General features: G+C 40.7%; 1 protein-coding gene across 2 annotated transcripts in view; it reads right to left on the bottom strand.

Annotated features, from left to right (window-relative positions):
• Positions 1 to 1,177: 1,177 nt before the first annotated feature.
• CHST11 (carbohydrate sulfotransferase 11) overlaps positions 1,178 to 17,134 on the bottom strand; it is a 258,138-nt gene continuing 242,181 nt past the window's right edge. For both annotated transcript variants that reach the window (XM_068276916.1, XM_068276915.1), the window contains exon 3: positions 1,178 to 5,078. In XM_068276916.1, the coding sequence (XP_068133017.1) occupies positions 4,224 to 5,078 (855 nt within the window). In that variant the 3' untranslated portion in view covers positions 1,178 to 4,223. The remainder of the gene's footprint in view (positions 5,079 to 17,134) is intronic.

Raw genomic sequence — 17,134 nt, forward strand, 5'->3', positions numbered from 1 at the left:
TTCTTTGGACCTTGGCATGATGTCTAGCTTTTGGTCTACTTCTCTGTGTCAGATAGCTCCTATTTAAGTGATTTCTTGATTGAAACAGGTGTGGCAGTAATCAGGCCTGGGGGTGACTACAGAAATTGAACTCAGGTGTGATAAACCACAGTTAAGTTATTTTTTAACAAGGGGGGCAATCACTTTTTCACACAGGGCCATGTAGAGTTGAAGTTTTTTTTCTCACTAAATAATAAAAACCATCATTTAAAACTGCATTTTGTGTTCAATTATGTTATCTTTGACTAATAGTTAATGGTTTTTGATGAGCAGAAACATTTAAGTGTGACAAACATGCAAAAAAATAAGAAATCAGGAAGGGGGCAAAGTTTTTCACACCACTGTATTTGGGTACAAGGTTTACATAATCCAGCATCAACTTAGACTTGCATCTTATTGACCATCCCTAGCTTTGATCACAGTTGGGGGTCTGGATTCCTCCGCTATTTAGCGCTTTGTTGGTGCTATAATAGTAACACACACTCTGTTTTACAGATGGTCAATCAGATGCAAAGAATTCAGAGTTGATGCAGAATTATACATATATCCCGAATGCAAATGTATGCAGCTTGGAAGGTGGAATTTAATAGGCCCATTTTCAAGTTGCGTAGTTTTGCATATACAATTTGCATGATTTGCATAATCTTGCATCAACACAGTTAATTGCATCTCATTGATAATCCCTAACCCCTTTTTTGCTATGAATAGAGTCAATCATAAGAAACCATTCTCCCCTGCTTAGACACCTCTCACTTTTTGGCTTTCCTTGAAAAGCAGGTATTGTTTGTGATTGGTTGGGGTGACAGTTAACCCGCGCCATCACTCTGCAGGCATACTAGACTCCCTGCCAGGCAGCATGTGCTAGGCAATTGCGGGGGGGGGGGGGGGAGGAGAGTGGGCAATGAGTAGAAGGTGACCAGCTGGTAGGTAGTGGGAAAAATGCATCAGGGTCAGCAAATGATGGAATAGAGCATATTGCTGAAGAGGAGTATACTGTAATTGTGCTGGCCATTTCATGTCTCAGTCAATTCCACAACACAAAGTCCTTATGCAACAAAGACACATTTACAAAGTGAATATTATAACATGTTAATATTCCTTCCCAATAAAGATAATTACAGCCATTATCACTGCATAAGTATTGGATTTATTTTGTTCATTGCTTTGTACAATTTAATACAATATTAATAAATTATCTTTTGGCCATTCCAGTAGAGTACAGATTTTTTTTTTAATCGTTTCAAGCTTAAGGTTCATGCAAAACATTGCTCTGCAAAGTGATGCACAGACCTGAACCTGGGAAAAAAAAAAGTCTACAGAAGAAAATTATGTACAACATTATGGACAGCACAGCCTCACTTCAGAAGGAACACACAACATTATCAATAATCACATGATGACTTGTGAGCATCATACGGGACAAAAAGAAAGCAAGGAAATTAAATATTTACTGACCAGCAGGAAGACAAAAATAGAAAGCTTGGTGGAGCAGAAGTTTAGATTGCATGTTTGCAGATTAACGGCAACAGAATGCCTGATTTGTCAAGGAACATAACATTTCAGACCGTTACCTTTATTATGCATATAGTCTGCTTATGCCTGTTGCAGATATATATCCTAGGATTAACATTTCTATTACTGTATGCAAATAACAGAGCATCTGACTGCAGAGGGGTGTCCTGGAAATAAAAGACCTAAAGGCTCTGTTCACACTGCATCAGTTGCAGTGCAGAATAATTATGCATGTCAACTCACTGCCCGTACAATTCTATGGGCCTGTTCACAGTACTGTGTTTTTGCAGGTGACTGTATTCTAGAAAGTTTATGTCCAGTCTCCATTGCGGTTCACACTTAGTTATTTTTCAACAACCTATAAGAAACATGGAGGCTACCATTTGCGATAACCCGATATGCATGCTAGTCTTCAGCCACTAAACCCACTGATCTGAAACAAGAATGCAAATCATGTAATTCTGCCTCCTGTATGGTTTCTCTAGTTAAGCCACTCAAAAGGGGTGATTTATGAAAACAGTTACATAGAAAACTAGAGCAGTTGACTAAAGCTAGCAATCCTCTTCCAGTAGTTAAATGAAAGAGAATATAATTGGTTACTCTGAATGACTAACCTTTGATTCAATTCTTCGCTTCATCTGTTTTAACATATAAGCCCTATAGTATTGAAATTAACACAACGATAGCTGGACAAGTTCAGAGGGAAATGTAAGACAATGATAGGTGAGAGGCTGTCAGATTACAACCCAATATAAATCAATACAGTCCGAGACCTTTACTTAGAACAAGGATGCAGATCAAGTTTATTGGCTTCACTAGCAGTGTGCTTGTTTTGGGTCATTGACTCAAGGTATTAAAAACAGGCAACCAGCAATTTCTGGAGGAAGTTAGCAATGACGACATATTTACTGGTAGAACATGAGTGATTTTGTATGGTAGACATGATGGAAGTCCAACCAAAGCAAGTTGTTGGGCATTGTTTGTTCTGCAATGTAGACATTCTTACATGCTGCCTAGAAAAACTGAGATTTATGAGAAGACACATCAGATACAACACTGGTAGTATAGCAAGGCCTGCTACTCCAGACATGCCCAATACCCACTAGAAGGATATAAGGGATGGTGGCCATTTCGTAATACTATCAAGGTATCTCAGAGTATTTTTCTGAATTATTTTTAGATTTGTAAAATTTGGCCTTCAAGGTCAAGGTTTTAATCTGAATAGGACTTCTCTCTCATTGAAAATTAATTGCTGCAACACTTTCTCTGAAGCTTAAAATAACTGATGCTAGCCTCATCCTCTGGAACTGTACATAGGTCTTACAATGCTGCTTTCACTGGTTCTATGTAGAACATCTACTATGTTCTTCCTTTTCAGGTTTGATACAGGCAATACTGCGTGATTTGCTGGTACGTTTCACATACCTAATCACAGCTTTCTGGGACTGTAAATGGTTCCCTCTATTCCTGCTGCTACCCACCAGCCATGGAAAAAGTTACGTAACTAATACTGTGCTCACCTTCTCAATCTATTTTTATAATAAAATGAACCTCCGATTGCAGTTGGAGTTTTAGAACGCTAACTGAAATGTAGATTATCAACAACACAAATAGGTAAAGCTCATTTTATACACAGCACGTGAAATACAAATTGCACTTCAGAAATTCCAGTTAGACATCTCTTCCTTTTAAACACAATGGGCAAATCCAAAAAAAGTGGCGCATCTTGGTGAAATTACAACGCTCTTCTAAAACACATCATATTAATGTAAGCCTTGCCTGCATGTTTTAGAACAAGGCTAGCATGCGGTCTCAGCAGTATTACCAAATGACCCATGTGTTCACTGTACATTATTTAAACAGTACACAAAACAGGTCTTTCTATACATTCTGGACGCATTATTAATGGATATGTGTTAGAATGGACACATTCGAAAATGCCTTTTTGGATCTATGCCGACAGTTCATAAATGCGAACTGGACTTAGCTTACAAATGAAGTCCATAAATCTAAACATCACAAAATAAATTACCAACATAAACCAATGCTAAAGTAATGGCATTTGTCTCAAAAACAGCATCGTAGTCCTCAATTCATAAGAAAATAAAATTGTTGTTTATTCCTATAAGAACTTAAAATGGTAGAGTTTAATTTCTGGGTACTTCCATTCACACAGAGGATTTGAAATTTGTTACATAGGTCAGCGAAGATTTGAACAATGGAAACAAGTTAATATTTGGCTCTGAAAATATGTACATATATACATATATATGTATATATACACACACATACAAATATATCATATATAGACATACACAGATATATCTATATATAAATATATACACATACTGCAGGTTTCATCGGATCAACAGACATAGCTTAAATTACTATAAATAATTTATAGACACTTTACATTGAGAGAGTGAAGGCGCCACGGAAGTTAAGAACAGCATAGTAGACGTTTGCATGTCTTCAGACTAGCTTAATTTCCTCTTAACCTAAAAAGAGAGCAGTCCTTCTTTATGAAGAAATTTAAATTATTTTGTTTGCACTGCTTGCAGTACAAAGCATCACCCGCTATCCCTCCCCCCACCTCAGCCTCCCATGGATTTACAAAATGGCCATTGTTTCACGCTGGAAGAAAATACTTCTTCAGACACATGGATGGGCTTTCATTCTAATTTTAGGTAAGCCGGAGTTGAATAATTGAACATTAAGTAGTCAAGTTTGTAGAGTTCATAAAGTTGTGTTTGGTGCTCTGAGCTGATGTTCTGGAAGAATTCCGCAGTCATTTCATCAGTAGTTCTGGTAGACTTGGCAAAAGTAGGGAATTTCAGATAATTGCCCACTCCTGCCAACTGTAAGACGTAATTCGAATCCTCTTCTAAGGTTTCATATTTCCCTATAAGATCATAATGGATATGACATGGGTGGCAGAGAGAAAACACAGTTTGCCAGTGTTCATTAAACGGTTCTTCCTTTTGGGTGTGCGGATCAATAAGATAAGCAACAAATTCCTCAAACTTGACATCGCTACCATTAAGCAGTGCCTCCTGGGTTGCATTTTTCCTCTGCCGCCTTATTATTTTGGTGCCATAGCGTTTGTGGAAGGAGGTGTTGTACTTCTGGGTAAACTTATTTCTGTATGCTGAAACTAACCTCTCAAAGGGCTCACGGACAAAGAGGAACTTCATGAAGGTTTTCAAACGGTGGTTGATCTCTGAAATGCTATATTGGTTGAGTGTTTTCAGATTGGATGAAACATGGGCTACATTTGCTGGTATCTCCATGGGGTCACTGTATTTACCTCTTCCTGTGAGGACCATCATTACCCTCTTCCAGTTGGTACATGCCACTTTTGGCACATAACAATAAATCAGTTCATGATACTCGTCTACCACCAAATGTTTCAGGTCATTGGGAGTTAGTACCCGACGTTTCCTACTTGATACGTTATTGGCACGACACATATCGGTCACTTGATCTCGTCTCATCTGGTGCAAAAGTGCATTGTTGGAGAGCTCCACCTTTGGGAAAAAAAAAAAAAAAAAGGAATTAGGTGTGCTGTAAATATAAAAAGGTAGCCATAGTATTAGAATAATACGTTAATATTTGTTTTTGAAAATATACCAGTGTCCTACCTATTTGTTATCTATAAATCACCAACATATAGTCAGTGCTGTACAATGAATTAGGAACGGGTTTAGATTACAAACACGAGAGATATGACATAGGCGAGGTAGAGGATTTAGCTTCATTAGGTTCACTATTTAAAAGTAACCTGAATTGAGAAGTATATGGGGTGGCTGCCATATTTAATTCCTTTTAAAAAATACCAGTTGCTTGGCAGCCCTGCTGATCCATTTGGCTGCATTGGTTTCTGAATCACACACCAAAAACAAGCTTGCTTATCTGAAATGCGATATGAGGATGCTGCAGTAGTTCTGGTGAGAGATCTCCAGAGTCAGTAAGGGACCTATTTAGGAAATGATAGACAGATGGTAAAGGGCTTGGAGATGGCATTGGATATAAAGGAGAGGTTGAATTTGAGGATACCTCCAATGTACTCACGTAACACTTCACACTACTACAGGGCCTTTTTGTTCTATTTAAGCCCTTTATACATTCCATGTGTTCTGGATCAACATAAGCTGTCTAGGTATCCCTTAGTACCTATAACCTGCTAATGTTATACTGATGTCTCTGCATCATGAAATCTAGTAACAATCCAGAAAACATGAATGGCCCAATATGCAGAAGCAGTCTGTTGCTCTTTGTGTTTAATGTGATTCAGTTTCATGGTTAAAGGAGAAACATTTGCTTCATTGGGTTAAAAATATCAACATTTTAATTAAAAGCATCTCTGTCTGAGTATTGTGTTATTTTTGGACGCTGCAGTACAGACACGGTATAGTTAGGTCAAAAAAGGGAGTGGGGGGGGTGCATAGGGCATGTACAAATTTGGGTTTAAAGCACACCTGAAGTGAGAGTGATATTGGAGGCTGATGCAGTTCTGCTGATCCTCTGCTTCTATAACTTTCAGTCATCAGCCCTAAACAAGCACGCAGATCACTGGAGCTATGACAATTAGTGACATGCCTGTTTCAGGTGTGCAATTTAGGCATGTCTGAAGCCAGGAAGATCAGCAGGACTGCCAGGCAATTGGTATGGTTTAAAAGTAAATAAATATAGCAGCTTTCATATCCCTCTCACTTCAGGTGTTCTTTAAGGGACTTTCAAAAGCAGGACAAACACTAACCTTCAACTCTCTACCCAGTGCCAACCTAAGCCACCCTCTGTATATTACACACTTTCAAACAAAGCCTGGCATCAATGATCCTGCCATGCTAATACTCTTAATTAATCCCAGCAATGGCACCAAAACATCCCCATAAAGCCATATCAACCACCTAAATATAGTGGCACACAAACTACCTCCGTATTAACAAATGATGCCTTGTTAGAAACATTTTACTGGTAATTAAGATGCCATGATCAAAAGACAACACAAACTGGTCCAATTATGACTCTTTGCAAAGATAAACTTGTTACACCACACAATATTTACAGTTTACAGACTTGTTGCTTTTCCCTTGACTCTACAGGAAAAAGACAGCATGGGGCAGACAAGTGAGTGGCACCCAGCTGTGGTAACATTACATTAAGATTCCACTTTGCATGCAATAAGAGGAGTGCAGCCAGGGTTGTCTCATCTGTTAGAGGACCGACGTGTCTATGTACACATTTTGACATGCATGTAATCAGACACCTAACATGATGTGCCGTTGCATGCAGCCAGGGCCGATTCTAGTAACAGTGGGTCCCAGGGCAAAGTTTACCCAGGGGCCCCCCCAACAATCACCTGCCTGACCAAAAAGCGGCATTAGGGGCCATTTGTTTCAGCTACATTTTACTCCTGGGCCCCAGGCCTGCTGCTGGCCCTTCCTACCAATCACCTTCCAACTTAACTGTGCTCCCTGGGGCCCCTTGCAGAGTTTTTGGCAGTGTAGCATCTCTCCTGCCCGCCAGCACAGGTGATGCGCTACTCTGCCAAAGACACTGCAGAGGCCACAGGGAGCAATAGTTAGGATGGGGGGGGGGGGTTCAGACACTTGGGGGGCCCTCACAGACTCTGGGGGCTCCCTTTGCCTCTATGGTAGCACCGGTCTATGGTGCATGGTTTTAACACAAATGGTAAAACATACCACATATGAATGAGCCAATTAATTCATAGATCCTAATTTCCTCAGCAGCTGCCTGCTCACCATCACCCCTTTTCCATTCTCCCTTTGGTGATCTCCACTGCCTGAGGGTCCCTCTGTCAGGGGTTATACAACAGATATGACCATCATGATCTCACCAATTAAAGGGAACCTGAGGTGAGAGGAATATGGAGGCAGCCATATTTATTTCCTTTTAAACAATGCAGATTGCCTGGCTGTCCTGCTGATCCTCTGGCTCTAATACTTTTAGCCCGGTGGCATACCAATAGGGGATGCAAAGGTTGTGACCACACTGGGGCCCCTGAACCAGAGGGGCCCACTAGGGGACCTCTATCCATCTTATTAGATTGGTGCTATGCTGGTAATGGACACCTCTATATGTGCATTGCATAAATTCACCTCTCTGACACTGCATCTGCCCTCAATAGGTTTTGGGGCCCCATGTAAAACTCGGACTGGGGCCTTAAGCTCCTTAGTCACTACACTGTTTTAGTCATAGACCCTGAACAAGCATGGAAATCAGGTGCTCTGACTGAAGTCTGACTGGATTAGCTGCCTGCTTGTTTCTGGTGTTATTGCCTGCATATTCATATTACTTCAGCTGTCCTTTAATAACAATTGTAGCCACAACACCACCTCATCTGGAGGATTGACCCCTGCCCCAGAGAAAGGGTAGACAAACAGTAGCCCTTCCTGCAGCCCTCTGGTTGCAAGCTCTGCTCCCTTATAGTTACACCCTTGTAAACATAATATACCTCCAAAAGCATTTAAAAATGGTTTAGACATTAGCTAAGCATTTAATAACTTGATTATGAAATTGGTAAATCAAATTGCAGCAGAGGGAGATCCTTGTACAGCATGCACTCTGCTAACATTAAATACATTGCTGGCACACTGTGTGGGGGCATCATTATGAGGCCAGGCACAACAGGTGGCCCTGTTTCAAACCAACCTAGAAGTCTAATTGACATCCATCAACCTCCCAATCTCAATGTTGTCATGTGACAAAACTACTCCCCACAGGTAAATCTCCAGAACACGCCTCAGGGTCTTTTCTTCTGGCCGTTTGGCCACAGCAGGACCAGCTAGTCTTGCCGCACTCCTGTACTTCCCAGGCAGGAAAAAGGACACATACAAATAAGGGCAACTTCCAGCTAAGAGCTTTCCCCTGCTCTAGCAGCTCAATTTATATTACATTTGGAAATATGGAAAGGTGGTGTCACAAGATCTATATTTAACTCCATTAACCTGTGACTCTGTAATGTACTGTGTGCATAATGGAATATGTGGTCTGCACTGAGCTGTTTAAAAAAAGATGTGGGCTCTGGCTGTAACGTGGGACATGAATGCAAGCTCTGTAATGTAGAGGGTAAGCTAAAACTCTTATTTCCATTACAAATACATGGATATCCAAGATAGCACACTCAGGTAGCATGTTTATTTGCATTTGGCTAAACACACAACCTTTATAATTCATATGGAACAGTAAGTGATGCAGATCTATATAGTACTTTTACTGGGATCTGAAACACCAGCGTAAAGCAAAGCTTTCTTTAAAGCAAACCTGAACTATAAATATAATTTTATAAAATAATTCATTATATTTGTAGTACGAATGGTAAATAGAACATCAATAAAATTGAATGGTCTTGTATTTTTATTTTCAGTTTAAAGGCTTAACTCTAACAACATAACAGTTTTAGGCAAAAATCAGCTGCAAAACTAATAGAAGGAATAATGCCTTAAAACTCTTCAGCACTAAAATGCTACCAGCAGTGTTTCCTCAGCCAGATAACAATGTTTATTTTTCAGGACAGAAGGCTGAACTTGACTGCCTCATTTGCATAGATAGCAGCATTTATTTTTAAACACTTGCAGTATGGGAATAGAATATTCAAACATAGGTACATATAATGCTAGTCTGACTCAGAAATTGTTTATTTTCACATCAGTATAGATATGCTTTAAGGGCTTGTTCCTTTTGCATTCATTTTTATCTTTTTTGGAAGATATGCGGTTTGCTGGTCACAAGGAATCTGGAGCACTAATGTAAAGCGAAGTATATGGTTTCCATTAGGGCAATCTGATTGTTACCAACACCATACACAATACAGCTGCGTTTTTTTGTACAATTGCATTTCTGCTTTATTCATGTCCACCAACACACTGCTTCATCACCAGTGACTTTGCCTAGGGATTATCCTGTACACAAAGTACAGTCTTTCATTCTCTATGAGCTGGCATACATAATATAATACTTTATATAAATGCTGAAGAAGAAAAAAAACAAACATGATTGACTGCCCAAACATACATGGACTGATATCTGCATCACCCAAAGCCTTAAGTATAATGGATGGCATACGCTAAAATCAATAGTCTTGGAAAACAAAACAAAAAAACACCAACAGTCTATGAATAAGCAAAAAAAAAGGCTATTATTGCTATTATGCCATACATTTCTGGCTCATTCTTAAAGCCGTGGTATAAATCAGTATTTTAATTAAAGGGAATGTCACAAAGAAATATGGTCGTTACAGAGAAAGCTGTCCATCTTACAAGCATTGTCATCAAGACGTTTAGAGGTCACATCCCACACAAGCAATCCAATCTCATCTTGAAAGTCAGCCAGAGCTACAGCTAAAATATGCCAGACAAGAGACATCTTATAGGTACAAGCTGTAGCATGAGGATGAGAGAGTTTTACATTTTGGCTCACGTGGAGAACAAATTCAGAGGAAGCGGTATAGATCATCTAAAGGACTTTTGGCACAGTTTGGATTCAGATTAACTACAGTGTACTAACAATCCATCAGTGGACGTCTAGACAAGGCTCTCCATTCAGTGCCCTTCTGGTTGATTTGTTAGGGTCATTTCAAAAACGAGTTTTCAAAGAACATATTGTGGCAGAGTCGGACTGGGTACAGAATGCAGGATATCACAGATAAGTTTGCTTCGTCCATTCTTTAGGATTAGGACTATAGATCTCATTGCATATACTATCAGTCCGTTTGCTTTAAGACCTGTACACATGCAGGATCAATGTTGCACAGGGGGGATTGGTACTCAATCCCTTGGGTGACATTGCAGGGTCAAAGCTTACAGACGTGTCACTAGCATAGTGTTCTTTTGCTATGCAGTGGGAGGAAGGACAATGGGGCATTGACGTAGTCACATCACATGGAACCCAGGTAAGCAGAGAGAACAATGGCCTTGGCCGTAGGTTGGACAAAGTGATCCGCCAGGATGGATCGCTGGTGGAGTGGTTGAGAGGGGTCGGGGGCTGCTATACACACACTGGACTCTCAGCACTTCAATCTGGTGTGTGTACGGAGCTTTAAATTAAGCATTACATTCTTGCCAACCTCTCACAATATTGTGATGTTAGCCCACCAATTTAACTTGTGTTGCTGAATCAAGGCATCACAGCTTTACCTGGGTGTTACATAACTGAATACACTGAACAAGATAAAGTGCATCTCCACTTTCCCAAACAAACAATAAAAACAATCCCAAGTCACCTCTATAATGTCCAAGCATTAAAAAACTCTTATAAATACACATTTGTGTTCTCTGTTCTTTCTCAGGACACTTTTCAGCAGCTTTGCGTTTTCCAATGTGAAAGCCAACTTGCCTAGTTTCAGTTTTGGTGAGAAGGGAGTGATTATTCCAGGCACTGTATACACTGTGCTACCATCATTCTGGACATATAGCAGTGAAGTAGCAATAGGGAATGCAGAGGATGCTACTTCACCAGAACCCTTGGGCCTGAAGGGTCCACATGGGGCCTTCCTCTTACTACGCTCGTTCTTTATGAATGCTATAGTGGTAATGAACACCTCGAAATGAACTTTGAATGGTGGTAATCGTTGACGAACCATTCCTTTCCCTTGTTTTACACCTCTCTCACAAAGTGGTTGTCCTTGGAGAGCCAGTTCTGGTTCATCTCTTTCATGTAATTATTACATGTACAGTGCTGGGGGGCAGCATAAAATTTGCACTGGGGCCCAGGGCTCTGTAGCAGCGCTACTGATGTATAGGATGCCTCCTCCCCATGGATTAAATGAATCATTGCATAGGCTCAACCGTCAGGGTCTGAAAGGATGCATTAAGTTGTACTTTCTGCACTGTGCAGACTGATGATGCAATAATGCAAACAGAAAGATTTTTTTGCAGCTTTTAAAAGACTTATCATTGCCATGGTTCACAAAGTACACTCAGGACAGTCTACCAGCTACAGATTAAAGTTAAAAGATAACATTTAATAGCATTTGCTTTAAGACAAGTACGATACATACTACAGCACATGGGCAGTTTGGATCGATTATAAAGATTCCTCCGAATACCGGAGATTGGTTTCTAGAAAAATACCCCAGCTGGACTCTTTCTATGTTATGGTAACTCCTTATGTTGATAGCTAAACTTTGCCCGTGACCAGGCCGCCAGGGAGTGGGTGGAAGGGAGATTTCTGGTTTACACTGTATGTTTATGAGATAGGACCTCTGTTGGGTCCTCAGGTGTGTTAAAAGCATCTCAGGTATGTTTATTGATTGGTATTATACACCTGGAAGATTACAGTTAAATAAGGGAAGGTGAAACAGCTGTTATCTTTAACAAAGTCTTTTTGTTTTATACAAGACTAAGAACCCCTATTAGGGTATTGTTGGATATTGTCAATCATTGTAATATTTTTACTTTTCCTAATGAAAATAAAATTATGTAAAAAAAAAAAAAAATAATTAGTGTTTGATTACAAAAATGGCTTATGCACTGATGGAATATGGACTACTGTACTGTATATAGATTTTTATTTCAAAGTAGACAAAATTTTTAGTTTGTTTTGGGCGTCCTATTCAAGGCTCCGAATGACTTCAGGGCTTTTATTGGTATTTGTGCCCCTATATTGAAGCGCTTACTTCACTTTCTGTCCTGACAAGGAAACAAAGTCTACCCAACAGGGACAGAGTGAGAAATAAAGAAGCTGCTGTTATAGGGGAAAAGTTAAAATGTGTAACAGGTTTCTGTTCCAGTCTCTTACATTTTGTCTCTTCAGTGTTCATAATGAAACCAAAGAGGCCCCAGGGGCAGGGAGTGAGAGAAAATGTCCCTCATGACAGCCCATTTAGCAGAAACAACCTGGCAGAAAATATAACCAATTATTACTCTATGCAAATATTTATTAGAATTGGGCTTTCACAAAATGTGGAAGGGGCAGATTTCTATAAAATAATGAACCAATGAAATCTAGTAGTAACAGTGTTTTTCAGTAGAGGTAGAATATTTTATAGTTTGGAAGGTGTTAAAGCAGGAGGATTAGTAATACTATGCCAGGGAAAAAACACATATACAAGTAGATAAATACTTGATCTACTTACACAACACATGTATTGTACAGTCCACATTTTGATTTCAGTGAATTGTATATAGTAAATGAAGAGAATTCTATTCCTGGTGGAAAACAAGACTTTTGCCCACAGTTTGATGCTAAATACTGATATCATTTCTTCCCTTAACTTTATTTTCTCCTCCAATCACTGAGTCACCTCAGGATTGCTTGTAAATACAAGTGAGCAGAGGATCATGTTTCAGCTAGGCAGGGGAATAAAGGGAAGCAGAGCGGGGACAAGGTCCTCCAGCACCCAAGGCTGAGACACCAAAGTGCACCCCCCCCATCCCTCCCACCTCAGCTGTCACACACTGATTGCTATTAGACTAAGAGGGCCACAGGGCCCACAACCTCCCCAACACCTTAATATCTAGTTATCTGGCTTGCAGTCACTGCTATGTATCCCCTTTTCTTATTTCTTTCTGCTTCATACACAATTAGGAATGACAGCTGAATGAATTGTGCGGCCCCTCCTACACTGCGCCCTGAGGCTGGAGCCTCTCCAGCCTATGCCTCGGCCCGGCCCTGAAGGGAAGAGGGGAATATATTATAGATAAAAAGAACCCCCAACACGCAACTGGATGCCAATGGCTATTAAAGGGCCAGTGCTCCTAAGGTATGTGATAACTCCAAACCATAACGGCAGAACAAGTTTTTAAAGTTTTGAATGCAGGATTAGCATCTTTATCACTTAATACACTCAGACCAGTTGATATTGAAATTTAATTTTTATGGTGACAATGCCACTTCAAAGGGAATAGAACGTGAAAGAGATATGGAGGCTGACCTGTATATTTCCTTTTAAATAATGGACATTGCCTGGCTGTCCTGCTGATCCTCTGCCTCTAATACTTTAAGCCACAGACCCTGAACAAGCATGCAGATCAGAGGTCTATGACAAATCTTACAAGATTAGCTGCATGCCTATTTCAGTTGTGCGATTTAGACCCTACTGACCGCCAAGCAGCAGGACTGCCAGGCAACCGGTATTGTTTAAAGTGTAACTGTCAGGCATAAAATCAAAAATTAATTCTTTATTTTAATCTGGTAAACAAGTAATGAGGATGCTAACCAGGCAATCCAAACGTTAAAATCACTATTACTTTTCTATTATTTACATTTCTTGTTGATAAATGATCATTCCCCAGTTTACCTTACTCTTATTTGGTACATTGCCGCAAAAAGGAAGTTGCAGGGCATGCTGGGTTGTCCTTTATTTGCTGCTCTACTTCCCCTCAGACTTAACTAATGCAGACTGAAGCCTCTTCCCTCATGTTTTCCCCTCCCACACCTCTGTTCCTCTGATTGGCCAATATTTCTCATGCTGAGACAATGCACTTTCTATAGTGAAAGGGGGGCAATCCATACACAAACAGGCAACGGAGGAAATGACATCAGGATTGGCTTAAAAATAGCCACAGTTAAAATGGGAAATGCTAAGAAGGCTTTTCTCTTTTTTACGGTAGAAAAATCACTGTGATCAAAACGTGGACAGTACAATACATAGTACGGTATTACGCTATGTGGAGTTTTTATTTGGAGGTTACATCTGCTACAAGCCCATGAGAACAGGAGTCAGGAATCATCTAATCTGATAGTAGTGGTCGGGGGTGACCCGGGAATAACCCCAGTGTCTGACTAAGACCTGAGTGAAGGTCTCAGCAAAGGGTGAGTCCCTTTCCATACTCGGGTGTGGTGGAGGTGTAGTGAACCGAATTGGCCCAACAAGTGGGACGCAGTGAAGTATTGAATACTGAGTTGGAGTGGAATAGCAAGAACTTTTCAGTGGACTGTGTTGCGCTATATAACTGGTTACATACATCTAACGTATTGGTGCACCCCCTGTGGACTTATTTTTATTTGAAAATTAGATTAACGTAGCTGTGTCACAATACCGCATGTGGATTGCTGATGAATTGTATTGAACACTGAATTGCCCGTATTTCTACAGTAGATTGTGTTGCGCTATATAATTGTATACTAATTTTACCATTCTAAATAATGGCGCACTGCCTGTGGTTTTACACCTTGTAGCCAATTGGTTAGAAGTGGCTGTGTCATATCATAAATTATTGTAGGTGGACTATCAAACGTATCAGACTGCAATATATGTCTATGTTTTTGCGCACTAACAAATACTAGACCAGTACAATACATCTGTTATTTAAGTAGAGCAAGTATTTATCTACTCTGTATACACTTGAGTATAAGTCTAAAAATGTAGGTCTGATTCACTTCATAAAAGTATAGGGGTCGACTTATACACGAGTCACAGGCAACTCAAAGTGAGAGGAGTATGGAAGCTGCCAATTTTTTTTTCCCATTTAACTAGTCCACCCCCAAGGGTTTTTACTCTAATGGACCAGAGCAATTTTCACTTGTCAGTGCTCCTCCCTTTTATTCCCTAATAACTTTATTACTACTTATCACAAGAAAATGATCTATACCTCATTTTTTTCGCCACCAATTAGGCTTTCTGTGGGTAGTACATTTTGCTACGAATTTTTTTTATTCTAAATGCGTTTTAAAAAGAAAAAAAAAAAAGAAAAAAATTATTATTTCTTAGTTTTTAGCCATTATAGTTTTAAAATTAAACATTCTCCTGTGGATAAAACAAACATTTTATTTGCCCAGTTGTCCCAATTATTAAACAATTTAAATGTCCCTATCACAATGTATGGCGAAAATATATTATTTTGAAATATAGGTGTTATTTTTTTGTTTTTTTGTTTTTTGTTCTGGCCATAATTACCAGCCCCAATGTAATACATTAAAATTAATTTTCCCCCATAAAATATAGATTAAAAAAAGCTGAGTCCATAAGACAACTATTTATTTATTTTAAGCTGATTTTTTTTACAAGTGTTTTTTTTTTTGGGGGGGGGGGGGGGGGGGGAGGGGGGGGGAAGGTTGGAAGTGTAATTTTATTAATGATGTGTATGTACTTGTGTATGTATGTATTTTGTATTTGTAATATACTTTTTGGCCACAAGATGGCGCTAGTGAACACTTCGTTATAGGAACAATTTCTTGTTTTTGTGAATGGACGTAGCCGCTGTTCGCAGTCACGTCCATTCACTCCAGGCACTGCGATTGGGTAGAGGCCCATTCGGTCCTCTTCCCCAATCACTCAGCACGGGATCCCGACGGAAACGGCAGCAGTAGTGGGCCGCACACGGTGGTAGCGGCGGCGGGAACGCGCGACGTATTAAACCGTCATGTTGCTGTTAATAGGGTAAAGCATGACGTTTTAATACGCTAGTGTGCCATTAAATGGTTAACCAATGAAAATTGCCTGGCAGTCCTGCTGATCCCCTGTCTCTAATACTCTTCTAGCCATAGACCGTGAACCAGCATGCAGATCAAAGGTTTCTGACTAGATTAACTGGATTAGACTAGATGTTTATGACCAGATTAGCTGCATGCTTGTATGAAAGATCAGCAGAATAGCCAGGCAACTGGTATTGTTTAAAAACAGAAGTAAATATTGCAGCCTCTCAGGGGGAGTGGCCATGTGCGAGTGCTGAGCGGCCGTGTTTCTTGGAGCTCCGGGTGCGGCCCTTATTAACAGCTCTTACCCTGCTTTTTACTGGACTCTAATCGCCGCTAAAGCTGTGGCTGGATGACCCACATCTCCCTGTGTCCCCTGGATGTCGCTCAGCAAGAGGGGCAAGCGCGGATCGGTTACTGCGAAGGGCTCCACTAATCCCACGGAAGTAGGCCCCGCCGCCATCTTACCTGCTGTGCGGAGGAAGCCAAAGGCAACCCAAACCATGCCGACGGAGGATGCGGAACAGCCCGATATGGCCATGCTTCTTGCAGCAATCACCAGCTGTAAGGATCTCATAGCCTCCACCAGAGACTCTCTAGCCACTAAAATTGACCACGTGGAGTCACAAGTCACCATACTCCGGCATGACCTCGTCAACATCCGAGACCGCACCGGAGAGGTAGAAAGCCGACTGGGGGAGGCCGAGGACGCTATAACCACACTCCGCAAATCCTCTGACTACTATCAGTCTAGGATTCAACGCCTTGAGGAGAGAGCGGAGGATAGTGAAAATCGAAACCGCCGCAACAACCTCCGCCTGCTGGGACTCCCCGAGGGGGTGGAGGGAGAGGATCCTGTGGCCTTCACCACAATGATGCTTCGGCGGCTGTTCCCAAACGCAAATTTCTCCACCTGCTTCGTGGTAGAGAGAGCCCATCGTTTGCAAACGCGTACCAAGCTGCCAGGCGGGGTCCCTAGGCCCTTTATCTTTAAGTTGATGAACTATCAGGACCGTGACGCCATTTTAAGAGAAGCCCGCAAGATAGAAGAGGTCCGCCATGAGAATGCTGTCTTGATGTTCTTCCCTGACTTCGCGACCGAGACACAACGCAAAAGGAAGCTATTTGATAATGTCCGCTCTCGGCTCCGAAAGAAAGGGCTGAAATACGCAATGCTTTTTCCCGCTAAACTGCGTGTGCAGCA

Source organism: Hyperolius riggenbachi, chromosome 3 (assembly GCF_040937935.1).
Source record: "Hyperolius riggenbachi isolate aHypRig1 chromosome 3, aHypRig1.pri, whole genome shotgun sequence".
Classification (NCBI taxonomy): Eukaryota; Metazoa; Chordata; class Amphibia; order Anura; family Hyperoliidae; genus Hyperolius; species Hyperolius riggenbachi.